The sequence below is a fragment of the Anastrepha ludens genome, chromosome 2 (assembly GCF_028408465.1).
Source record: "Anastrepha ludens isolate Willacy chromosome 2, idAnaLude1.1, whole genome shotgun sequence".
Classification (NCBI taxonomy): domain Eukaryota; kingdom Metazoa; phylum Arthropoda; class Insecta; order Diptera; family Tephritidae; genus Anastrepha; species Anastrepha ludens.
In genome coordinates, this window is record NC_071498.1 from 165,683,147 (window position 1) to 165,710,443 (window position 27,297).

A 27,297-nucleotide genomic window follows, 5' to 3' on the forward strand; every position below is an offset into this window, starting at 1 on the left:
TGTGGTTGCTAATTTTTAGTGAGAAATAACACTTTTTGGCGCTTATTTGTTGGTGCAAACTTGTACGAAATATATTTTTAGTGCCTACTCTTTGGCGTTATATTTCCTTGGTGCCTACTGTTTGGGGTGTTTTTTGGTCCCAATTTCAATGGCGTTTTTTTAGTGCCTACCTTTTGCCGCTCATTTTCGTTTCCTGGTTAGTGCTTCTGCGTACTATAAAGTTCTATCCATTCCGGCGTCGGATTTATTGGTTTTGCCTTGCGGTTATTTGTGCTGTTCCTGCGGTCCTGGAGTCGCTGCGTTTGTGCGGGTGATAAATCGATAAATCAATTGTTAAGATGTCGTCGAATATCGTCGGTGTTAAGCTGATTAAATGATAATCTAGAGATTTACCATAACTGCAGCTCCTTTCTAATTTCGAAAAGAATATGCACCGATGATGTAAACCGCGCGTAAAATGGACATGCTCAGGTTTCACCCTTGCAAACACCTGCTTGAGCCAAAGCCGCCTCCCAGGCACGTCAGGAGACACCTACTACACTACGCCGACAAGATCCAGGACAAAACAAACATACACCTACTGGACCAGACAGTGCTTAGACAGACATTAAACGACATTCACCGGGAATCTGTTACCTTCATAAACTCACCTCCAGTGAATGCCGTAATCGGAGTCCAACCACCACCCATTGCAGATGAAGAGCTCCAGCTTCCCCGTGAGACCCGCGTAACACTGGCACAATTACGTTCTTGATACTGGAGCAGGTTAAACTCCTACTTTTCCAGAAGTGACCCCGCTATACCAAACTTATGTCCGCCATGTGAAGGCACCCCGCACGACACCAACCACCTTTTCACATGCCCTTTAAAACCCACTCAAACACCCCTCTCCCTCTGGACCCAACCTGTCTAAACAGCATGTTTCCTGGGCCTACCTTTAGATGAGCCTGACGAAGACGACCGATGTTACACTCTACACTGACGGGGCTTATTTTACTGCTACAACAACAACACCCGATATAACCAAAGAAACCGAAATTTGGCGCTTCTGTTTCCGTCCCCAGCCGAAAATACGTAGTTACCAAAATGAAAAAGATCGATATTTTATTACATTAATTTTTATGAAAAAGTAGTTTATTTTATTTGTGTCATCACTTTTCTTGTAGTTATAATTTAATGTACAGTTTCACTTTCTATAAGTGCTCATTTTCATATAGCTACGTATGTATGTATATAGGTTGCGTTTTTTATTATTCTTTTATTTAATATAACACAATTCAATAACTTTAAGCCTAATAGTAATTAATTATACAATATTTTGATGTGTATGCATTTTCTTTTTTTCCTTTTTATTTCTAGTTTTTTGCAATACATTCAAAGTAGAATTTCCAGCACACTCAGATTGACGTTTAGTAGCTAGCAAAATACATTAAGAGTTACGTCTTCTTCTTCTTCATTTTTGATATAGTTCAGTATATGCATGTAAGTGTATATGTATATGTAAGGTATTTTTAATAATTTTTTTAATTGCAGACGAGACGCAAAAATGCTGCCGAATTTACATTTCGATAATCATTTGAAATATGCGCAAAATTTATGTGTTGTGGAAGGAGAGTTGGGAGCTGTGTTGGATTTTATTTGCCCAAGACGTAAATCAATGAAGGGAAATTATTACTGCGTTTATTTTTATTTTTTAATTTTTAAGTAATAAAACTCCCTCGAGTGGTGCTAGACAAATTGTTTTAAGACATTTGAAACATACACACACACACAATTGACAATTAAATTGCGAACATGAAAATTTTTCTAGTTTTAACAAACTTTGTTCTGCAGCTTTCTAATAAGAATTTTTTCTTTTTTATAATTTAGTTACAGTTACTTCGATTTTTTTTTAATTTGTTATTTTCTATTTATTTTACAAACATCAGTTGACATTTATTTTACATTTATTTCTAGCAGCTAAAGAAATCTCAGTGCACTTATTGATTTCTTTGGCGTAGTTTTATTTCTAAACACAAGAAAATGGAGGAAAAGAATACAAAAAAATTTATATTTCTTTTAAACTTTTTCCTTCTCAGCATACTGCGTTGCAGGTTAGTTCAAAATTATAATTTTTTTAAAAGTCGTTGTTTAGAAAAGCCTAAAAAATTTACTTTTAACGCTTAAAGCTACAAAGCTGAAAAGCCTTAAGATTTTATTAAATTGGTAAAAAGCTGCCAATATTTTTTTGTTATTGTTTTCATGAGTAAAGGCAGTGTTTTTAAATACTGTGACACGAGAATTTTCCGAACTTGAGATGAAATTTGTGCGAAATTCTTGGAAGTTAAGAAAAAAATAAAAATTTAAGAAAAAAATAAAAAATTGATATTAGCTGAAGTTAGTAAATTATAAAAAATATTAAAAAAATAAAAAAAAATAAAAATGTAAGAATAAAAAAATAAAAAGAAAATTTATAAAATATAAAAATAAAAAAATTAAAAAACAGTATAAAAAAATTAAAAAAAGCTTTACAAGACTGAAATTAAAAATAAATCTGTTTAAAACCAAAATTAAAAAGATTAAAATAAAAAATTTTTTAATCTTTTTAAAACTGAAATTAAGAAAAAAATTAAAGAAAGTTTTTGAAAACTGAAATTAAAAAAAAAATCTTTTTAAAACCGAAATTAAAAAAATTAAAATAAAAAATGCTTTAATCTTTTTCAAACTGAAATTAAAAAAAATTAAAATATAAAGAAATCTTTTTACAATTGAAATTAAAAAAAAATTAAAGAAGTTTTTTTGAAATTGAAATTAAGAAAATTAAAATATTATATAAGAAATGTTGAAGAAAGAAATAATAAACTAAAATTAAAGAAATTAAAATATAAAAAAATTAAAATGTAACAAACATTAAGGGCATATTTTTAAAATTAAAAACAAAACGTGTTCTGCACGTTTAATTGTCAAAGCAAAGTAACAAAGAAACTGGAAAAAAATTATGAATTCCACTTGTTTCATTCGGAGCTGACAGTCACATGGCCACAGCGAAAGAAAAAACAAACAAATCAGCTGATTTACCAAGGCGAATCTATTAAAGGTGGTGGTGGTAAGTCAGCTGAGTTGTTTTTTTCTCTTTCGCCGCGTCCATGTGGCTGTCAGCTCCGAATGAAGCAAGGCGAATTCATGATTAGTTTTCTAGTTTCTGAATACTTTGCTTTGACAATCAAATCTACAGAACATTGTTGTTGGTCTAGTGCCACCACCTTTAATGTATGAGCCTTGCTGATTTACCAACACCACCTTTAATAGATTCGCCTTGGAAATGCCTATTTGTGCAATTTCTTAGAAGCTAAGGAAAAACTGTCAAAATAACTGAAACGAAAACTTAATTGAGCTGTGAAATGCCTTGAGGGAATTCGCCATTCAAATTGGAAGTCTGAAAAATTTGTATAAATTTTTATTGTCAGTAAATTCTTTTTGTCGAAATATTTAGCATTGATTTTGTGTCTGAAATCTCAGTGTTTTTAAATTTGAAACTTACTTTATTTATCTTCAGAAAAATTACGGTTCACCGTTTTTATGAAAAGACTCACAAAGGTGCTACAAAAAATTATAAAATATTTTTGTCGTGCTTTCTCTTGCCTGTAATGTCTGAAGAACAGTAACTTCTAAGTGAAATGCACCATTACATAAATAAAATTTGTAGGTATCACTAATTTCTTACGCTACACATTTTGAGATACTTGAAATGAAAATGAACTACTCAAACTTTACAAAATAACATGGAAAATTTTCGCTTATAATTTAAAATAAATTTACAAAACTTAAAATTACGTCTATCATAAAGCTGCGGCGCACAAACTGAGTGTCAAAAAATGTTTCACTTTACATAAATTAATTTAAAAAAAATAAAACTATAGATCGCTTTAGGCGCACTCTATTCGCATAATTTATATACTACTACAACGATTTCGTTCGACGTTACAATATGCCAAGGAATGAATATCACTTTTGAATTGAATTAGTTTTCTTTCGTCTACTTTTTTTTCTTATAAATTTTTTCTGCCAATTTTAATGCTAAGTTTATCTCCACTTATCTACGTCTGAATTTCATTACAATACAATTTACAATATCGCATTAGTTATAGTGTGGGGCGCCTTGTGACTTTTCTGTGGAAGATCCTGCATTTTCAAATACGCTTCGCAGGGTCGCATGCCTTTTTGTCCGCTGAGCAGTTTGCCTCATGTCAACCATCTAAGCTCACACACACACACATGTATAACAGCATTAATGGCTATGAGCGCGCGCGCATTCCTATTCATTTCGTAATACTAAGCAAAGCAAGCGCACGCACCAAACTATAAGCAGCCAAAGAAAGAGTTCTCAACGCGCTTTTACTTTCGCGCACTTGTGGCGGCACATTTTTCGAAACGTTGCGTGAGCGACGCTATGTTGCCTGACTTGACGGTGGGCGCGGTACGTGGCGTACCCGTAGCTGCTAGGCGCGCGCTAGCCGCTGTACTGCCGCCTGCACCAGGCGCAGGTGTTACTTTCTTTTGACTGCTGAACGAGGGCTTCGCGGAAAGCGGTTTCGGTTTTGTGATAGTGGCTGAGGGCAGTGCTGCGCTACTACTGCTACTTGTTGTTGTGGCGCCTGCACGTGTTGCGGCTGTTGAGTTTGCAGCAGTAGGCGTTTTATTGAATACTTTGTTTCTCGCCGTCGCTGTGCTGGTGCTTGTGCTATTGCTGCCGCCGAGCCGAGTGGGCGCAGCGGCATTAGTTTTACTAGTTGCGACAGCGCCACCTCCAACTGTTGTTGTTGTTGTCGTTGCACTTGCGGTTGCGGTTGACGGCTTGAAGCTGGAGAACGCTATGGTGGGTGAGAGATCAGCGCGTGTAGGCGCCACGCGTGCCACTGGCGCATTCACTGGCGTCGGGCGCAAGTAGGTAGGCACCGTTTGTGCTGCTGATGCAACCGCTGTTGCGCTCGCAGGCGCTTTCACCGCTTCCGCTGATGTAGCTGATGCATTGGCGTCCTTGTTGACATTGGTGCCGATTGTGGGCTTTGGTTTTGTTTTCGACTCTTTTGCTGTATTTTTTACCTCCTCGACGCTTAGCGGCTTGCTTTTCGCCAGCGTTGAGGCGGTGTAAATGGAGTCGCCATTACGTTTTTCGATCTCGTTTACAATCTCACCCAGCAACCCCATGTCGCTGTTTTCGTTAACAAAATCGCTACGCTTAAGCGTTTGCGCCGCGGGCGGTATTTCGTCTATAACTGAGTAAATATTGTCAGTTGAAGTAGGCGAGTCAGCTTCACTCAACTCACCTACGGTGGTCAGCGGCTGCTCGACAAACTCACAATCATCATAGGTATTCTCCATGCTCGACTTGGCAGTAGCAACTGGCAGTGCATAGCCAGAAGAAGTCGTCGAATTAGTTTTCTTTAGCGGTGGTGGGCGCGGTGGCGGACTCTTCGGACGCGCAGCCGCCGCGGCAGCAGCCACACTCTTGGGGCGCGCGCTACCTGGCGCATAGCGCATTGAGCCGAAAGTCTGCACATTTGGTTTCTTGGTTGGTGAACGCATTGATTGCGCGCGCTTCACCAAATTTTTTGTCTCCTCCTCTTTGGGTGTGGTCTCCGAATCCGAATTGGATGATTCACCTTGTGGCGCAACTGGCATTGGTGCTGATATCTCGATATTCTTCAACTTCTCGCGATCAATATAGGTTTTCTCCTTTGCGGGCGGCTTCTCCTCCTTTTTCAAGAACGAAGCAATGCGTCGAATGGTGCCGTCGCGCTTCACATTCAATTTTGGATCCGCATGTAACGGCACAGGTGGTGGCGGCGCCGGACGCGGCAAAGAACCAGATTGGCTGGCATTACCGCTAGGCGGTAGTGGAGCAGCACGCGTTGGTGACATCTCACCGCTCGACTGTTTAAGTGGCAGCGTTAGCGTAGAGGTCTCCAGTACCGGCATCGATATGATCGGGCGTGCATTCGAGCCGGGATTAGGTGGTGGTAATGCGGGTGCGTTTGCCATACCCACGGGTGGTGGTGGCGCCCAGCGATTAGATTGCGTTGCATCCGTGGAGTTACCTTTGACTAGGGGTGGCGGTGGAGCGCAACGCTGTGGCACGCCGCCGTTCATGGCCACCGTATCCTGCACAGTGGGTTGTACGTAAGCGACATTGGGGCCATTGAAGTTGTTGGTCGGCGATGTGGTGTCATTGAGCGGACGGAGAGTGAAACCCTTGAATTTGCCGAACATGCCATTGCCGACAGAGGTGTCATTGGAGTCGCTGGGGGACTTAAGTAGCGCAGAATTCATATCGTCCGTACTGCTGGGTGTCGATTTGGGCAGGCTGTTGGCGCCGCCGCCGCCACCACCGTTACCGCCACCACCATGAGGTCCATGGTCAGGACGGACAGATGGTTGTTTCGTGCTGGCAGCCTTGATGCTGGAAGAGAGACAAAGAGAGAAGGGGGAAAAATATGATGAGTGAATGAAGAAGAAGCTGATTTAGAGGAGGATAAAGTGAGAGAAACGTAGTAAATAAATTATAAGGGGCGCTTAAAATAATATGAAACTTATATATGCACATATGGATGTATGTATGTATGCAGTATAAATATAATTGTGTAATATTTGAATGAATTTTTAATTAATTGTTAGTGTTGTTAGTATAATTTTGACTAACATTTCAGGTAAAGAAAAGTTTGCAAAAATTTAAAATTAATAATTTAATTTAATTTTAATAAATAAAAAAAAAATATTATTAATTAGTTGAAAGACTTGAAAATTAATAAATTTTATGTTTAGTGAGGTGCATAAAACATATACAACTTTAACCCTCCGTTGGGCACCCACGACTGGTCCCTTTTCGACCTGTTCGGGTATAATTTTTAAAAGGTCATATCCATAAATCGATAGAAAAATGAATTTTAGCAAGCTACCTGGAAGCTCAAGTCGCTAGCTGTAACAGAAATATACTAAATTCATGTACAAAGTCGAAAAAGTCGGGCCAGACTTGGCCGGGTGCCCAATCGAAGGTTTTAAAAAAAGGTGCCCAACGGAGGGTTTAATTTTAAAGTTTTTACTTTATTGAATTACATAATAATTAAGAGGAGTTGTTAGTTAAAGCTAATTAGAATGTTAGTAAAATTCGTAAAAAATTAGAAATAACTGAAAAAAGTAATAATTTTCACATACCACAGCCAATTGTTAAACTCTTCACACACAGTGCACAGTGCAAACGAAAAATATGCTTGCATGCTAGCCAACACCACAGCTGATATGTTTTGCACAAAAACTCTAAAATCATGCAGTCTAGGAGAAGTTCTTTAGTACATTTATAACAAAAAAGATGTGAATGAAGAACAAATGCAAAACAACACCAATGAAAGCGGCATTCTGTGTTAAAAGGTTGCCATATTTTATTTAAAGCCATATACTTTATATACTTAGAGACTAGCTTTGAATTCACAGAACACAAATTTACATTACATAAAAATTATATTTTTACAATATAAATTAAATTTATAGGTTATGACTTAATGAAAAAATCAGAAAAAAAAAATCTTTTAACAGAATAAAAATATCTCAATATTACAGGAAAAATGCACTTTAGGGCTCTAATTAATAGGGGCATTGCTAAAAACTAATTAAAGAAGCAAAGATGTTAGTTCCGACAAAATAAGGACTAAAATTAAATACATTTAAAAAAAAAAAAAAATTAAAAAATTAAAAAAATGTATTAAAAAAAATAAAAATCATAGAGAATAACTCGCTAATATTTGGATTTTGCTCGAAGAATAAAAAGTGTTAAGAAAAAAAAAATAAATGAAAAAAAATAAAAAATAAAAATAAAAAAATTAAATTAAAATTAAAATCAAAAAATTAAATAAACAAAAATAATTCAGATTAGCTCGCAAATATTTGGATTTTTTTTCAAAGCATAAAAAGTGTTGAAAAAAAATTAATAAATGAAAAAATAAATTAAAACAAAAAAATAAAATAAATAAAAATATATGCAGATCAGCTCACGAATATTTGGATTTTGTTCGAAGCATAAAAAGTGTTCAAAAAAAAAAAAAATGAATAAAAATGTATAAAAAAAAAAATAAAAATCATAGAGATTAACTAGCTAATATTTGGATTTTGCTCGAAGCATAAAAAGTGTTGAGAAAAAAAAATAAAAAAATAAATTAATTAATTAAAAAATAAATAAAAATAATGCAGATTAGCTCGCGAATATTTGGATTTTGTTCGAATCATAAAAAGTGTTGAGAAAAAAAAATAAATTAATTTAAAAAAAATATTAAAAAAAAAAATGAAATAAATAAAAATATTGCAGATTAGCTCACGAATATTTGGATTTTGTTCGAAGCATAAAAAGTGTTGAGAAAAAAAAATAAATTAATTAAAAAAAATATTAAAAAAAAATGAAATAAATAAAAATATTGCAGATTCGCTCACTAATATTTGGATTTTGCTCGAAGCACAAAAAGTGTTGAGAAAAACAAAATACAAAAAAAAAATTATAAAAAAAAATAAATAAAAAAAAAATAAATAAAAATAATGCAGGTTAGCTCGCGAATATTTGGATTTTTTTTCAAAGCATAAAAAGTGTTGAAAAAAATTAATAAATGAAAAAATAAATAAATTTAGAAAAAATTCAAAAAAAAAAATTAGATAAATAAAAATATTGCAGATCAGCACGCGAATATTTGGATTTTGATCGAAGCATAAAAAGTGTTGAGAAAAAAAAATAAATGAAAAAACATTAAAAAAAAAATAAAAAAATGAAATGAACAAAAATAATTCAGATTAGCTCGCGAATATTTGGATTTTTTTTTTTCAAAGCTAAAAAGTGTTGAAAAAAAATTAATAAATGAAAAAATAAATTAATTTAAAACAAACAAAAAAATAAATAAATAAAAATATTGCAGATCAGCTCACGAATATTTGGATTTTGTTCGAAGCATAAAAAGTGTTTAGAAAAAACAAATAAATGAAAAAAAAATCTATTAAAAAAAATATTAAAAAATTAAATTAAAATTAAAAAATTAAATAAACAAAAATAATTCAGATTAGTTCGCTAATATTTGGATTTTGTTCGAAGCATAAAAAGTGTTTAAAAAAACTAAAAAAAGAAAAAATAAAAACAAAATCTCAATATAAACTTCTCCTAATAGGTTCAGTTTTGGTCCACTTTTCCCATCTAAATTAATTGAAAACGTAGTAATATAATTATATTTACATGCTACTCGAACTAAGAGATTATTACACACAAAATATGGTCGAATTCTAATATCTAGATAAATACAGGCTTAAGAGTATTAATTATTATATGAGATTATTACTATATAGTCACAGTAGCTAAAATAAATTATTAAAGTAATTTATAATGGAAAAAAAAACGGGCAGTTGTATTCAGTTCAAAGCAAAGTTCCGCTCTTAAGTTGATAATCTCCGTAGAAGTGTATAAAAATTAATAGTTTGATTATTTTTTAATTTTATTTTTAATAATTTTCGATTATATTGCAACACAATTTGCAAAAGTGGTAAGTATTTGAGATGCAGAGTATGATTTTCTTTTTAATTTCAGCCGAACACAAACTACACTTAGCAAGGAAGGCATGCGAAACAAAGGGCATTTGAGGCATTCGAGGCATTTAAAGCAAAAGCAGCCAGGCACAATTCAGCTAAAAATCAGCAACAGCAGCCAACAGTTTTTCTTTCGTGTAAATTAGAATAAGTGCATACATATTCGTATGTATATGCATAAACATAATTGCGTATACTTAAATCCATATATCATAGAACCGTGTTTGCTATAATAGGAGCGCGACATGTTGTGAAAATTTAATTTTTTATAAAATTTCCTTTTTTTTAATAAAAATATAGTTTATTCTGAATAAAAAAAAATTTTCATTATTTTAAATAAAAAACTTTTTTAATTAAAAAATTTTGAATTAAAAAATTTTTGAATTAAAAATTTTTTTTCAATTAAAAAAACAATATGAATTTCCAAAAAAAAATTCAAAGTTTTAAAATGTAAGTTAGTTAAGAATTTTGAATTAAAAAAAATTCAATTAAAAAAAATTTGAATTTCTCAAAATATTTTCATATAACATAAATTTTAAAACTTTGAAATTTCTTTAAGAAATTCAAGTTTTTTTTAATTGAAATTTTTTTTATTTTTTATTCAAATTAAAACTTTGACTTTTTTAAGAAATTCAAGTTTTTAAATTTTAAAATTTTTTTAAGAAATTCAAATTTTTTTAGTTGAATTTTTTTTAATTCAAAATTCTTTACTAACTTAAATTTTAAAACTTTGAATTTTTTTTAAGAAATTCAAGTTTTTTTAATTGAATTTTTTGTTTTTTTAATTCAAATTAAAACTTTGAAAATTTTTTAAGAAACTAAAATTAATTCAAAATTCTTAACTAATTTAAATCTTAAAACTTTGAAATTTTTTTAGGAAATTCAAATTTTGTTTAATTGAATTTGTTTTTTGTTTAATTCAAATTAAAACTTTGAAAATTTTTTAAGAAACTCAACTTTTTTTTAATAAAATTTTTTTTTTTAATTCAAATTAAAACTTCGAAATTTTTTTAAGAAATTCAAATTTTTTTTAATTGATTTTTTTTAATTCAAAATTCTTAACTAATTTAAATTTTAAAACTTTGAAATTTTTTTAAGAAATTAAAATTTTTTTAAATAATTTTTTTTTTTTTTAATGTAAATTTTCAAATTTTTTTAAATCAATATTTTTTCGTCCAAATTTTCGTTCATTTTAATCAGAATTATTCAAAAACTTGAAGTAAGCACCCATTGAATTTTTGTTCAATAAAGTCCAAGTTCGAAGAGGTGATTTTTGACAATTTTTTGTTTGTTTTGCAGCAGTCTCGTGCATTTAATCAACATAAAAAAAATCGGGCGTTGTATGGCAGAAAATGCATAAGGATAGCATATCATAAATATCATACCCATCGGGGATTTTGAACAATGACTGACACAATTTTTTCAAAAATTTTGACTCAAAAGTTTGAAATTTTCATGAAAATTTGTTTTAAAATTAATTTTTTTTTTTAATTTGTTTTTAATAAAAATATAGTTTATTCTACCAAACAAACCATATAAATTAAATTTTAAAACCTTGAAATTAAAAAAAAAAAAAAATTTTTAAATTTTTTTTTAATTCAAAATTCTTTTCTTTAATTCTAAATTTTTGCATCCAAATTTTCATTCATTTTAATCAGAATTATTAGAAAAATTTTGAGTAAGCAGTTTTGTAATCCATTGAATTTTTGTAACTTTAACTGCCACAATTTGTTCAAAAGTGCTGACTCAAAAGTTTGAAAATTTGATGAAAAATTGTTTCAAAATTAATTAATTAATTAATTTTTAAACTTGTTTTTCAATAAAAATATAGTTTACTCTACGAGACAAACCACATAACTAGAAGTTTTTAACTTTGAACAAATTAAAAAGAAAACTCAAAAAAATTGCATTAAAATTTTCGTTAATTTTAATCAGAAATTTAAGAGAAATTTCGAGTAAGCAGTTTTATAGTCCACGAAATTTTGTGCAAGTGCAATAAAGTGCAAGTTTGAAGTGACTCGAAATTCGCGTTGATTTTTGGCAATTTTTTTTTTCTTTTAGCATTTACACAAAAAAAAACTCGAACGTTATATTTACGGCAGAAAATGCATGTGACGATCATATCATAAATATCAAAATCAACGCGGATTTTGAACTATTTTAAACTGGCACAATTTTTCAAAAATGCTGACTTAAAAGTTTGAAATTTTGATGAAAATTTGTTTTAAAATATTTAAAAAAAAAATTTTTTTGTTTTTCAAAATCTTTTACAAACTGTAAATGAGTATATTTGGGTATATGAGTTTGAGGTAAATGAGTTTTTTTAGTAGATATAAATTAATAAAAAAATTAAAATTAATAAAAAAAAATTAGAAATAAAATTTTCAAAACTTTGTCATATGCCGCGCTCCTATTATTGTCAACACAACAGGTGTGTATGTATGTATAGGTATGTATGCATTTGTATGCGCATATGTCTACCAAGCAAAGCAATATTTTTTTGCGCATTTTTTTGTTCGTTTTGCTTTTATTCGCTATTATTTCGACTACTATTATCGGCAGCTTTTGAATCACTATCATCTTGGCTAATGAAATTCCTATTTTGGCTGCCCAAAACATAGACACACCTAGCGCTATCACTCGCTATGAATTGTGCACCATCGCACAGTGCATTGGGGTTTGTGGTGGATTGCAAGCGAATGTCGGTGATTTCTAGCTTGCGGCGCAGTGTATTATTCTGACTATTGTCACTTGAGCCGCTCTTTGAGTTATCGCCACTCGAGAGCTGTTGCTCGTTTGCTTTTCTATTGATTGTTGTTGTTGGTGCTGTTGGTGGTGCTTTGAGTTTACGTTTCAGTGTAGTTGTTGGAGTTGTGGAATAATTGTTTTCGGCCGCCGAGGGTATGGTTGGTATTTTTGTTGGTGTTGCTGCTGACTTTTTCTTGCTTAAACTATTTTTTGTGAAATTGTTTTTAATATCCGCCACCGAAACAATTTTGCTATTAGGCGCGAGACTATTCAAATCTTCGTTAGTTTTACTTTTGGCTAAATACAAATTGTTATGGATACGCGCCAAATTGTTAGTAGAGGCGCTTTGGCTGATTAGCATTTTGCTATTGGTGTTGGTGGTAGTAGTGTTCGTGATGTTGCTACTAGTGTACGCATGCGTATGTGTATTTGTATTAAGTGTATTTGAACGTTTGAGTTGGCCCCGTTGCGTGTGGGCCCCTAATGCGGTGCCCTTCAAGTGTTTAGTTGCGCTCGCAGCAGACGATGCACAAGATGCAGTTGAAGAAGAAGACAAGTTAGAAGAAGTGTTGGAAGGATGGGAGGAAGTAGTTGTATTGCTAGTGGAAGTGCTAAATGAGCACACCGACTTGTGCGGCGTGGATACATACATATTCTCGGCCAGTTTGCCGCCCAGGAAGAAGCGTCGCGTGCGTATGTAGTACGTGAGCCAGAGTATGAGCATCATGAATGGTATCACGCCAAAGAAGAAGATATACATGAAGTTCTGGAAAGATTGATGGCCTGTGGAAATTTCAGAAAAAAAAAGTAGGAATTAATTATTTTTACTACTTAAACGGCTTCAAACATGAATAGCGCGCACACTTACTAGTAGGTGAGGTTGCTGGTCCGCTGTTGATTGAGCCACCCGGTCCGGGCAGGCGACATGTTGCGCCCGTATAGCCTACGTGGCAATGACAATTGCCCAAACTATTACATACACCATTGCCATTGCAATTATCTGGGCATTGCTTGCCAAATCCGGTGGCACGTACGCGTTCTATCGTTAGGCACTTTTGGTCCACACACATTTTGCCATCCCCACACTTGGCGCCGTTCGGTGACAGTCCTGGATCTGTGCTTTGCAGTCCCAAATCGACCAGCGCCGTGCGACAAGGCACTATATTACCCTCGTGATTAATGAACGAATGCGATAGTACCGCTGCCGACTCCATACCGAATTCCAGGCGTTCATTCAAATGTCGACAATGCAACATGCCGCATGCCACATGCTCCTTCTCGCACGGTATGAATGTATTGTTGATGCGATCGTAGCCACAATTGCCGCCCCGTTTGCCCTCTGTATTCTTCCAGTAGCAGTGCTCCGAACTCTCGCCGGTCGGTCCCCATAAGATGCGACACTGTTGTGAGTGCGAACGACAGTTGCCTTGGAAGCAATACGCTTGCCCGCTGTCGCACTCTTCGGTGTCACGTTTGAACACGTCCGATGGACAGTACTCCGATTCGCCTGTGCAGTATTCCGGCAAATCACATTCATTCTCTGCCACACGACACGCCTGCCCGGCCGCTTTGGGACGACACGTACTCAAATCACAGCATTCGCCGGTGGCGCATGACGCGTTCGTGTGCAGCATGCAAGTGTGTGGGTCGCAGCAGGTATTCTCACAATAGTTGGGTAGCCCACAATCGCATTGCTCGCCTGGCTCCACGAAACCATTGCCGCACTGTGGTGACTCGAACAACTTGGTGGGTTTGTTGCGTAGGCAGTAGTTCATGCCGCGCGAGAAGGCTATATTCAATTGGTCAATGCTGCAACTACTCCAATGCACCGGCACCACAGAGGTGGACGAAGCGGACATTATGCATTTCTCATCTTGGCACTTGCAGTCGGACGAATCGTGCTCCATGCCAAAGTTGTGGCCCATTTCGTGCGCCATGGTGGTGGCCACAACGGCGACAATTTGGCTGTGCTCATTGGAAACGCCACCAGAGTATTCGTGAGTGCAAATGGGGCCCTTCAGTGCTTTGCCTGTAAGATAAAAATACATTTTTTATTATTTTTTACTACAGATGTAAAAATTAAAGCTCTTTGTAGAGGTTAATTACCAACAACACCACCGCTAAATTGCTCTTTGGTGAGCAGTTGTGCATTGTCATTGGGATGGTCCAGCACCAGTTTTGTACGGCGGTAATTGAGGAAGTTGCGCAAAGTTAGATCGCCATCGTTTGAAAACTCAATTTCGTTGGACTCGTTCCAGATGACGACACCCACCAGTGCGACAAAGATATTCAACGGAACGTACAGCTAAAAAGAAAATACATAAAATTTTGTTTAAATTGTTTCCGAGTTTCCGAAGGTAATTATAATAAGTGAAGAAGAGCATTTGTGGACTATGAACGGTGACTAATTTGCGGCTGTGTAAGCCGTTTTATGCTATGATGTGAGCAGGCGCAGAAAACAAGTGAGAACCAGGATGCTTAAATCTTGGTCCCGCGAGAGCGGTGCAGCTAAGAAGCAGGTGCTGAGATGATTCCACCCCATCCTTCATACAACTGACGCAAAAAGGACTCGAAGTAATTCTGAGTCTCACGACATGTATGCCTCGCGGATAGTGCCCCGTGAGGATACCCACAAAATTTGAGAGCTGAGATTTTGTCATCCTCAGAATATCCCTCGAACGCCTCCTATCACGTTCGTGTACTTGCCCAGCGCTCGCTGAGTTGGTGCAAAGCTCATCCTTCCAGGAATAGAGCGCAGGTTGTCAAGGGGATCCCGATTTTCTCCTTTTGCGGGAACACTACCTCACAGGTGCCTTGTCTGGGCAGCTCGTCGGCTTCGCAGTTTCCAGCAATGCCACTATGACCAGGTACCCAGATTATCCTTAGGTCGAAGAATTCTGATGCAGTCGAGAGAGAGAGCAGGCATTCCCTGACCAGTTTCGAGTGTATCATAACACAGCCTAGGGCCCTAAATGCCGCTTGACTATCGGAGTAAATATTTACCTCCTTAACAGTTATTACGCAAGTAAGCTGCGAGTCAACTGCTTCCCTGATTGCGACCCCTTCTGCTTGGAACGCACTGCAGTGATCTGGTAGCCTGAATTTGAGTTTGATGGGGAGCTCTTTGCAGAATACTCCTCCTCCAACCCTACCGTCCAACTTCCAGACATCCGTACACAGGTTAACCAGGCCCTATTCCCAGGTGTTGCCCCCGGTCCACTCCTCCCTTGATGGAATATGGGTGGAGAAAGTTCCGATTGGATTAAGCGAGTGTACCACACTGATCCGTCAAAGGGGGATGAACTCAAAGTTTCTAAGGACGCTTGAGTGCCCATATGTGAGATTGAGCCTATAGCCCAAACCCCTCAGTCTGATTGCGGTACGTGCAGCGGCAATTCTGCCTGCGATGTCTATAGGTACCTCATTTAACATTACATTAAGCACTAGAGTAGGAGTAGTTCGTAGCGCCCCGCTTATGCGTGCAGACCTTTGAACTCTCTCTAGCTTCCTTACCGATGTCATCCTCTCCAGTGAGTACCACCAGACGACTCCATATAACAAGATTGGCTTTATTATAGTATTATAGAGCCAAAATACAACTCTAGGCGAAAGGCCACATCTTTTGCCAATTGCGCCCTTGCATCCATACAAGGCGATTGTTGCCTTCCTTACTCTCTCCTCACGTTAGCTTTGTGTTAAGGATTAGACCTAGGTACTTTACCTTGTCAGAAAGCACCAATGGAGCGCGCCCTATCGGGAGAAGTTGAACTCTGGGTATTTTATATTTCCTCGTGAAAAGGACGAGCTCCGTCTTAAGAGAAGAGAACCGACAAGCCGCACTCCGCCGCCCATCGAAGAACTAAGTTGTGGTATCCCTGCATCAAATCGTACAGGGTATCCACGTAGGCAAACACCCTACAGCCCCTCCTCACCAGCTCCTCCAGCAAGTCATTGATAACAATGCTCCAGAGAAATGGAGAGAGAACACCGCCTTGATTAAGCTTTGATCGTGATTTCAACGTTTGCCGTGAGCAAAATCAGAGCAAACATTTACGTCTCATTCATGATCCCAGTCTTGACTTTATAACGGGTGATTTTTTAGCTATTATCTTTTTATACAGTTGGTTTAAACAGCTGACGCACGTTTCGTGTTTTGTTTGAATTTGAATTTTTTGAATGATGTTCTGTTAAGAAAGTTTATCGCAAGCTTCTTTCATTTTATGGTCAGTTTAATCGACCCACTGAAGCGGCTATTCGAGCTATTGTGACTAAATTTAGAACCAAATTTACATTATTGGACATCAAACCACCAACACGCTTGCGTAGAGGGCGAACTGAAGAAAATATTGTAGCTGTATCGGCCAGTGTTAATGATGGCCATCAATTATCGATTCGTCGCCGTTCGCAGCAATTGGGCCTCTGTTACTCAACAACGTGGAAAATTTTGCGAAAGGATTTAGGTGTGAAGCATTTCAAAATACAGCTGGTGCAAGAATTGAAGCCGAACGACCTCCCGCAACGCAGAATTTTTGGTGAATGGGCTCTTGGAAAGTTGGCTGAAGATCCACTTTTTTATCGAAAAATTGTGTTCAGCGACGAAGCTCATTTTTGGATTAATGGGCACGTAACGTAAATAAGCAGAATTTTCGATTTTGGAGTGAAGATCAGCCAGAAGAATTGCAAGAGCTACCAATGTACCCAGAAAAGGTCACAGTTTGGTGCGGTTTATGGGCTGGAGGTATCATTGGACCGTACTTTTTCAAAGATGCTGCGAATCGTAGCGTAACTGTGAATGGTGAGCACTACCGTGAAATGATATCCAACTTTTTTTTGCCCAAAATGCAAGAGCTTGACTAGCATGACATGTAGTTTCAGCAAGACGGTGCCACATGCCACACAGCACGCGTAACAATGGACTTGTTGAGAGGCGAGTTCGGTCAACATTTTATTTCACGTTCGGGACCTGTCAATTGGCCACCCAGATCGTGCGATATAACGCCTTTAGATTATTTTTTGTAGGGCTATGTTAAAGCTCGTGTCTATTCAGACAAGCCTGCTTCAATTAACGAATTGGAAGACAACATTAAAGCATTTATATGTGAGATACCGGCCGAAACATTGTTAAGAGTATGCCAAAATTGGACTAAGCGGATGGACCATTTGAAACGCAGTCGCGGTCAACATTTGCATGAAATAATCTTCAAACATTAAATTATATGGACTGTACTATCGACTTAAATAAAAATTGAATGCATTTTTCTGAATTTTACGTGTGTTTTTTTGAAAAACTTTCTTATAGCTCTTAAAAAATCACCCTTTATTAACCTTTATAGTTTTCTATATTCTTTTTTCGTACAAATAACTTACCGCATTAATAATATTCGCCAAATCCTTGCAGTGCTGATGAACTTTTCTCTGACTCTCTCCAAACGATTTATACATTTTATTGTCGACCACAATGACCAGTTCCACATATGACGAATGTTTGTTGGCATTGTAGGGGCCACGTATTACATCGTTATTATGATGCGATCTTTTATACTAGAATTTCATAAAAAATTTTAATTTATTAGAAAATTAAAAAAAACAAATCTCAAAATTCTGCACTTACCCTTAAAATTCGATTGAACTCTGAACCATCAAGCTGCGCTGGTACTTGCGGTAGCTGCGATAGTAAATTCTCAGTTTTTTCGTCAAAATTATGTGAGTGATCGTCGGTGGCACTGTTATAACCGCAGGTTGCATTTTTATGCAACAAATCGGAATGTCTGAAAATTAAAAAAAAAAAATTAAATGAATTAAGTGTTTTTCATTATTTATTTCTATTTATTACTAAATGTATTTTTGTTAATCACAAAATTGTCTAATAACAGTTAACAAATTTTGAGTCACTTATTAGCATAAATTAGCAATGCCAATTTCGCTAAACGTATTTGCAATATTTTTGCCTCAAACGGAAGTACGAAAGGAAGTTAAAAAGAAATTCTGGCATGTGCGACTAATTTATATGCAAACAGGCGTAGGTGAGTTCTGAGTCAAAAGAGTAACGGCCATGGCATGACATTGTGTTAACGTAGAGCGACAGCCGCTAAAGTGGCTGAAAAAGCGCCGGCTTGTTTACACGTATGCGCTGACCAAATATTGACTTAAAAGGTGGCCGCACGCAGAGCCCAACTTTCCTGTTAGGCAAGCCAATCAAGCTGATGGCTGGCGAATTTCAAATAAAAAGACAGGTAGATTGCGATCGACTGACAAAAGTGTGGGCAGTGAGGGTAAAAATGACTCTATTAAAGTAAAAAAAATCGTATAAAATGAAGACAGTGCTTTGAGAAAATCTTAAATAATGAAGCGAAGTGTCAATATAGCGTTGAGGGAATTGATTGATACTTGTGATTTGCTAAAAAAAAAAAATTGGTGTGCATTAATCATGATTCCAATTCCACTTATACAAGGCGAATAAATAAGACTGAGCTAAAATAGATACGACAGGAGTTTTGTTCTCATAAATTCGATCTTATTTATTCAAAATAGTCGCCTCTGGCCTCAATACGCTGCTATGCGCGATCTAAAAGCTTTTCGAAAGAGTGTTTCAGGTAATTGACCGAAATGTCCTTGGGGATGTCAATACAATCCTTTTAGATGGCCTCTACGGACGCAAAAAGTTTTCCTTTCATAGCCAAATGCAATTTGCCGAGTAGGTAGAAGTCACAGGGAGCCATATCAAGCGCATACGCTGAGTGATTGGTGGTTAAAATGCGATTTCTAGTCAAAAAATCAGCCACAAGAGTGGATCGATGAGATGGCGCAATATCATGCAATAAACGTCACTTTCCTCCTTCGCGGTATTCAGGGCGAATTCGACGAATGCAATGTAAAAATATAGATAATTGTACTGAAGGTTTGGCCCGCTGCTACGAACTCCTTGTAGACAATTCCTTTGGAACCGTAAAAACAAATGAGCATCGACTAGATTTTTTACTTCTCCAAACGCGATTTTTTAGGTGGTGGCTCGTCTGGGGCCTTCCATTCGGCACTTTCACGCTTAGTTTCTGGTTCATGTTGGCAACCAACCGCATTTCATCACCGGTTACAATGTTATAAATGAAGTTCTCGCCTTTTCTCGCCTCTTTAATGGGGTCTCTCGAATGTTAAATTCTGAGCGATTTTTGGTCCTCTGTTAACGGAATGAAACGTTCACAGACCTATCGTAAGTCCAAATGATCAGTTAAAATGTGATAGATCAATATTTTAGAGATATGCACGTCCGATTCTATGAGTTTCCACGATGACTTCGGTTCATTTTTGAGAAATTTACGAACAATTTCGATGGATTTTTCGCTGATTACTGTTTTTGGGCGGCCCGTATGTTCATTGTCATTTATGTCCTCACAAGTAGTTAGACCGATATTGCTGTATGGGGCCTTAGTATGGTGGACTGCGACAAGAAAACTGACATACTTAATGCCACTAGAAGGGATTCAACGACTCGCTGCTCTGTGCGTAACTGAGGAAATGATACTCAGCATGCCACCTATTGACCTTATGCCGGAAAACCTAGCAGCGAAATCCGCGAGGAGGCTAGTGCCTGCGGGGGTACTCGCCTGCAGAACCTTCGGTCACAGCTCAATAGGAAAGTGGAGCTCAGGTTGCACTGACTACATGACTCCGTACTTTAGTTGGGAGAGAAGGTTTCGCACTACAATTGAACAGGAGGGATGGCACAAAGGCATGAAGCCTGGCCATAGAACCTTTCACATCTATAAAGACAGCTCTAAAACTTTAGACGGAGTGGGAGCGGGTATTTACTGCTCAAAACTAGGGATAAGACAGCCTATCAAGCTGCCAGACCACAGCAGTATTTTCCAAGCTGAAGTTTTTGCTGAGGGGAAAGCCGCGGAGCTAGCCTACTCTAGAACAAGAAAGAACTCAACAATTAATATATATACGTGGACAGTCAAGCAGCAATAAAAGCAATAAGCTCATATTGTATTAAGTCCAAAAATGTTCGACGGAGCAGGGAGGCCATTACAAAGGCTAGCCGCAAGCAGTACGGTGCATATCTGCTGGATGTTGAGGAAACTTAAGAACACCTTCTGTGCGTTTGTCCGGCATTATTAAAAACGCGTCTAAAATGCCTGGGAGTCCCATTGTTTGAGGGTCTGGAGATCGTCTCAAAAGCGGATCTCCCAGCGCTGCTTAGATTCGCCAAAAGCGCTGACATCCTACATACTGTCTACTTTCAGTATTCATAGAGGTCGGTCTACATCTGGTATCGCTAGGGACCAAAAGGTCTATGCGTGGCTTGTTGCCAACCAGACTAACCTAACCTTTATTACTCTTTTACTATTAAAACATTTGAACCCGGTATGAATATACACTTGTACGTCCATAAGCCTTTACCAAAGTCAATGTCAAGTTTACACATTTTTATACTTACTACCATGGTACAGCGCCTCAATGTATGCTACACGAATGCCTAAAAACTAAATAAAAGCCGGAGCGATCAATTGTAAAATACTCACCGAAATAAAAAATGATCATCCTGCAAGCGTCCATCGGTACCGGAGTGTATGAAATATGTATCGTTGCCATCGAAAACCACACCATTCACACCACCACCGCCACTACAAGTAGATATGGCAACATTTGAATACGGTTTGCCGCGTATGGTGCCCTACAAATTGGAATAAAATGCATGAAATTCACAAACAATAAGAAAAGTTATTATCGCAAAACAAAACACAAAACAAAAAAACAAAAACAAACTACAACAATTTTGAGTTACTGGCGCGTGTTACTAGAATCACGACGCTGCCAGAGAATGTTCATAAATATAACTCACCTGGTAATGGCACAATTCCATTTCAGTCTTTGTGAACTTTTTTACGACACGCCCTGTTGGCGAATTCGAATTTTGATAGCGGAGAAAATGTTCAGCTGGCAGCAATTCATCGTTGCGATGCAGGTCAACGTGGACGCGTTGACCTTCATGCTGATACGTGAGCGTTATGTGCGGTACGTGCTGGCCGTCCTAAAAAAAGCATACGACAGACGGATAAGAAAATTTATTCGCAAATGCTAATGAAAATATGCAAACATTTTTTTGTATTTTTTTTGTTGTTGTAAAGTATGAATAAAAATGGAAGCTATGCAAGTTATTTTCTAGCTATTTTCTGTTTCTATGCATATATTTGCGTTTCTATAATAAAATTTCCAATTTCCATTTTAAAATTGCGTAAAAGGATATCAAAATTAATAATTCATATTTACATTTCAGTCATACCGTTGGAGGGTTGGCAAACAGTATCTATGTCGCACCTAATAGCTTTGCCAATGAGTTTTATATTTTCCTGTATTCACAAAATCACACACACCTACAAATGCAAGGGATACTACCTACCATTCGTAGTAACCCATCGGATGCCATCAACCTTTTCAATGCTTAATAATTGTCCGGCGGCCGATCGTATTTCAGCAGACAAATTTAATTTCAACATGCTAATTGTGGGCGTTTTTCAATTTACTGGATGGTTTTTAAACATTTACATGACATGAGGTGCGGAAAGAAGCAGCAATAAGCGGAGAATGAAAGGTGTAATGCGACCTTGGAAATGTTAACTTGAATTGTGTAAGAACAGCGGTTTGCGCAAAAATTCGCCATTGGTCAGAAATTCATATATACAAATGCATGCAGATGACATCTAGCCTTCCGCTAGTGAGTCAGCAGATTTGACCCTTAGGAATGGAAAAATGTATGCTCCTATTTCTTTCTTTACCTTCTGCTTCAAAAGTGCCCAAAATGTTTCGATTAAGGGGTTACATGGGTTTCGTTGGTTCAAAAAATCGATTTATTTTTTTTGGCTGATTAATATCTACAACATCTCAGGAATATTATCTTAAGTTTTCAAGTCGATCCGAATAATAGTTTCGGAGATACAGCTTTTGGAAAGTGTGCGCTCCAAGCCACTTTTATTGTTACTCAAAACTTTAAATGCGTTTTTCTCGGAACCGTGTCTTCAAAGTCGGTTGTCAAATGTTCTTGAAAACGACTCTACCGATCTCGATGAAATTTTACACAGGTGTTCAAGATACAATTTACTCGTGCTTGAATGAAGCATTTTTTTTCAATTACAAGTATTTTAAAAAACACAAAATGTCAAGCAAATTTGACCGAAATTTTCATTTTTTTGGAAAAATGTCTGCCAAAATTCCAATCTTTACTTTTTTTTCTTTCCTTCGTTCAAGCACGAGTTTATGGTCTTAACTAATGCACTTATTTTTGTTTTTTCATTTTTGATGAGTCTGTCAGGAGTTATGCTGACAACGCGGACGCACCTTTTTTCGAGGGGTCACCGGAAATGACGTCACAATGGCGGAGTTTTAATTTTTTTTTGTTTTGAAAATTTCAGAAATTATTCTTTAAATATGTATCTATAAGACAGAAAAAAGTTTGAACTAAATAAATAATTTTTTACATTGAAAAAAAAAAAAAAAAAAAATTTAAAAATAGGCCTTTTTTACCCGTCTAACCCCTTAAAAGAGTGTAAGGAGAGAAATTTGATAAAAATCATTCCTTTCTTTTACAGTCTGTCTAACAAAAGCGTGACAGCCATAACTTGGAAATTATTTGAATTTTGAATCTATATTGAATCTATAATTAGATTCCAACAAACTAAATTGCATGGGCTTATAATATTCAACACATGGGCTGAACAGTTCCGAGCCTAACACAACAAATATTTTTTTTCTTTATTTTGCGGATGATTGGGTTTAAAATGCCTAATGCATCATCAAAGCTGGTGTCGCTGCAGTGGTATGTCCGGGGACTAAAAAACTCTCCCTCATTTGGAATCGTTTTCGCATTACCGCGAAACCACTGATGATCTCCCACGATTCCTCGCTACTTAGCATCTTGTCGATTACATGTGTGGTTGTGTAACCGACTGCATTCTCCATAAAACTGCTTATCAGCTTCACCCAACGATAAGTTCGGCTTCGTCACAAATAAATCAAAGCTCCTCTGATCTTGCTTTGGAGAGGTAGTTTTTTGTTGGGGAAGTCGTCAACGTTTTTAACTTCGGTATACTCATTTATTCGGCGGCCGCCGTAGACGAATGGATTGGTGCGTGACTACCATTCGGAATTCAGAGAGAGAACGTTGGTTCGAATCTCGGTGAAAGATCAAAATTAAGAAAAAAAGTTTTTCTAATAGCGATGGCCCCTCGGCAGGCAATGGCAAACCTCCGAGTGTATTTCTGCCATGAAAAAGCTCCTCATAAAAATATCTGCCGTTCGGAGTCGACTTGAAACTATAGGTCCCTCCATTTGTGGAACAACATCAATACTCACACCACAAATAGAAGGAGGAGCTCGGCCAAACACACAAAACGGGTCTACGCGCCAATTATATATACATATATACCTACTCATTTGTTCCCTTCAAATATTTTTCTGCAGATACAAGTGACATATTTGGACTTATAGGATTTGTACATGGGAACACTAGAAAACGTTTTTCATGTACGGCACTTCCTTTCTACAAGGGAACAAGATGGAACCCTATTTCCATTAATTTTGCGACCGCAACTGCTGAGGCACGAGCAAAATCGAAAAAGAAAATCACTCGCCTTCCTCGATTCGAACGAATGCCAAGAAATATACCGAACTGGCTGAAATTTTGTATTTTTCCAAGAGATGCTACTAACTTAATATTAACTCGTTACGTGCGACTAGTGTTATCTCCTTGACTTTGTATGGACTCTTCGAATGCCCCTCATAATTCAGCAATGAAGAAATTTTCTTACAAAGCGTCATCCATTTTCCTAACGATTCAGGGTATTTCTCAATTCTTTTCGCTGAATTTAAATTAATATTTCATTTTGTTGCCTTATTTCATTCAAAAATATGATTACCGCACTCTCATTTGAATTCGTTGAAAGAAAAATACTTGCAAAATAACGTTAAAGAAAAATCTTCTTAAAGGGTTAGGGGTAGTCAGAGGCCCGAAAAAATGATGATTTTCAATAATTTTTTTTTGCTAATCAGTTGCTTTATTTTACAAAAATAAAAACATAGCATTAATACATAATGTTTTGACTTGACTTAAGTAAAATTTCAGAAAGAAAATTAATAATTGTAAAAGTTATCGCTGTTTGTGTGGAGCCCGTTTCTCCAGAAGTCTCTTGTGGTGATCCACACAACTCCTTGGATAATCATATAAAATCAATCGGACAGGAGAAATTAGTTTTATTAATAGATAATCTTGGCTAACAATATGGCGGCCTCAGGAAATATTTTTCAGATTTTCGAGAAAAAAATTTATTGTTAAAAAAAAACGAAATTTTTGAAAAAAAAACTTCTTTGATCAGACACGAGTTTCACAAGTTTTTCCAAAGCAGTATAAATTTTATTGAAATCTACCAAGCGGTTTTTAAGTTACAGTGATCACCAGTTTAAAAAATATAGTATTGAGAAAAACGCATTTAAAGTTTTGCTATCTGCTCCGAAGCGCCCGAGCGCCCTTTGTTAATTGTTGAATAACTCGAAAAGTATTTGTCGGTTTCATTTCAAATTTTCACACAATATTTTTAAGATGTTATACTTTAAGAAAATGCAAAAAAAATTCAATCTTTTGAAAATTTGACCACCCCTAACCCCTTAAACTAAAATTTATTTGTAATAATTATATTATTTGTATAAAAATTTTGGCATTTAAGTTTAGGTAGATACCTAAGAAATGAGACTTTCAGCTATTAGCCCATAGATGTCACTAGGAGTGTTTTTAAACCTTCCCCAATGTCTTGTCTTTTTCGTCTGTCATCTGTCAACAATATTCAGTTCATTGTTTGTTACGTTTCATACAAAAACGCATTTTTGTCGCTCTTAAAAATGTCGGATTTCGTGCCTTCAAACTACGATTTGCGGACATCGTTGATTTTGTGTTATCAATTGAAGAAAACCGCTTCTCAAGCTCATCAAATGCTTATAGAAGCTTATGGTGGACATACTCTAAGTAGCGCACAATGCTTCAGGTGGTTTGAAGTTTGATTTTAACGTGGAGAACGAGGACCATGGCCGGCCACCGAAAAAGCTTAAGGACGCCGAATTGCAAGCATTGTTGGATGAAGTTGATAGTCAAACGCAAGAAATCATGGCAGAGCAGTTGGGAGTGACCCAAAAAACCATTTCCAAACGTTTGAAAGACATGGACATGATTTTAAAGGTCGGAAGATGGGTGCCGTGTGAACTGGCAATGTGACAATGCACCGCCACATCGAACAAGAGCGACCTGGGAATTGGTGGAGACGTACAATTGGGAACCGCTGGCGCATGTGGCTTACTCACCAGACTTGGCGCCTTCCAATTATCATTTGTTTGCATCGATGGGCCACGCACTTTCCGAGCAGCGCTTCAATTCTCACGAAGAAGCCAAAAAATGGCTCGATGATTGGTTTGCGGCCAAAGACGGCCAATTTTTTTGGCGTGGCATTCACAAATTGCCGGAGAGATGAGAAAAATGTGTCGCTAGCCATGGCGATTATTTTGAAGATTAAATTTGTAACCATTTTTTGTTAATAAACGTTTGAAATTTAAAAAAAGTCTCATTTCATAGGTATCTACCTGGTAGCTCCACTTTTTTGGGTTCAAATGGATACTGGCACGCATAGGCTCAATACTTATCTCAAGTTTGGCTTATTTACTTGAGAATTTCCCTGCGCTTTTTGAATGGGGGAAACAATAAATTGAGTTTTCTTCGTTTTTCATTCAGTTTGCGTATTTTTTTTTGTACTTCAAAACCGGTTCAACAGTAGAACAACAAATTAATTTATTGCTATTATTAATCATTTACATAAATTGTTGTTTTGTCGTTAAACCGGTCTTGACGCACAAAATCAAAATATGAAAACTAAGTATTTGAAGTCCATTAAAAAAGTTTAAAATAATTTAATATTCTTCAAAAATATGCTTGCACTTGGATCACCCTATACATTTTGGTGACTCCAAAAACTCTTACTCACCTCCGCATCCAAAGTACTTCGTAAGGCTCGTTTATGTCGCCCATGCAGAATTTCGGGGCGTATCACGGAATGACTTGAGAACTCATTAAGGGCAGGAAAAAAATCCCCAGTCTGTGGATATGATGAATGTGCTGGAAAAATAATTAAAATAAAAAGAAAATGAGCAAACGTGAATTACATGGAATTAGTTAAATTAGTTGAGGAAAAAAGTGTGAGTCCCAATCGAGTGACAACAACTAAGTAATGAAGGCGGAAAAATAGAAAGCAACGCAAGTATTTAGAACCAAAATAGTTTCAACACCTTTACAAAGGCTGCAGATGCAAATAGATAGGCAGGGAGAGGCAGGGAGTTACAAATTAACGAAAATTTAGATACGTAATGACATTTTAAATGCTTACGGGCCAACAACAAAGATTATAATAAAGATTTACGCACATGCAACGAGGAACAGCATTCGTGCAACAGACAACCGCACACTTAATCCATTTACAAGGTAGCGATCCATAAAGTTGTAAACCATAAATATTCGAATACTTATATGTATGTGCGTGTGTGTGTGTGTGTGCACGTGCGCATGCGAGTGTGCATTGGAGATGCACAAGCTGATATGCGACACAAAACATTGACATTGACAGACTTTAGTAGTTCAGATTTATGCAATAGCCAACAAGCTGTGACGCCGTAGAGCGCAAGGAAGGCGAGTGCATAGTTGTGAGTGAGTGTGTGTGTGCGTGTGCGTTTTTGTGATGTGTGCTGTTGAAGCTAACTATGGATGTAGTCAAGAGACACCCGCTGCAACAACCCACGATAATTGAACCTGAGAAACTGTGGTTAGTCTCTAATTACATGGCATTAGATGGCAGCACAAGGTGCGTGTATGTGGCCAAACGAAGCAAACGCAGATGTGCATATGCATGTGTGCGTATGTAGATATGCCCACTT

At 36.5% G+C, this 27,297-nt stretch overlaps 1 protein-coding gene across 1 annotated transcript; it reads right to left on the minus strand.

Moving 5' to 3' along the window:
* Positions 1–1,293: 1,293 nt before the first annotated feature.
* On the minus strand, positions 1,294–26,513 carry LOC128855609 (disintegrin and metalloproteinase domain-containing protein 12; the record flags this gene model as incomplete). The annotated part of the gene is made up of 9 exons (XM_054090646.1): positions 1,294–6,439; positions 12,987–13,119; positions 13,205–14,365; positions 14,443–14,641; positions 17,704–17,877; positions 17,948–18,104; positions 20,859–21,010; positions 21,179–21,367; positions 26,355–26,513. Coding segments are annotated over 9 exons (4,389 nt in total), but the record flags the coding sequence as incomplete, so codon positions are not given.
* Positions 26,514–27,297: the final 784 nt, after the last annotated feature.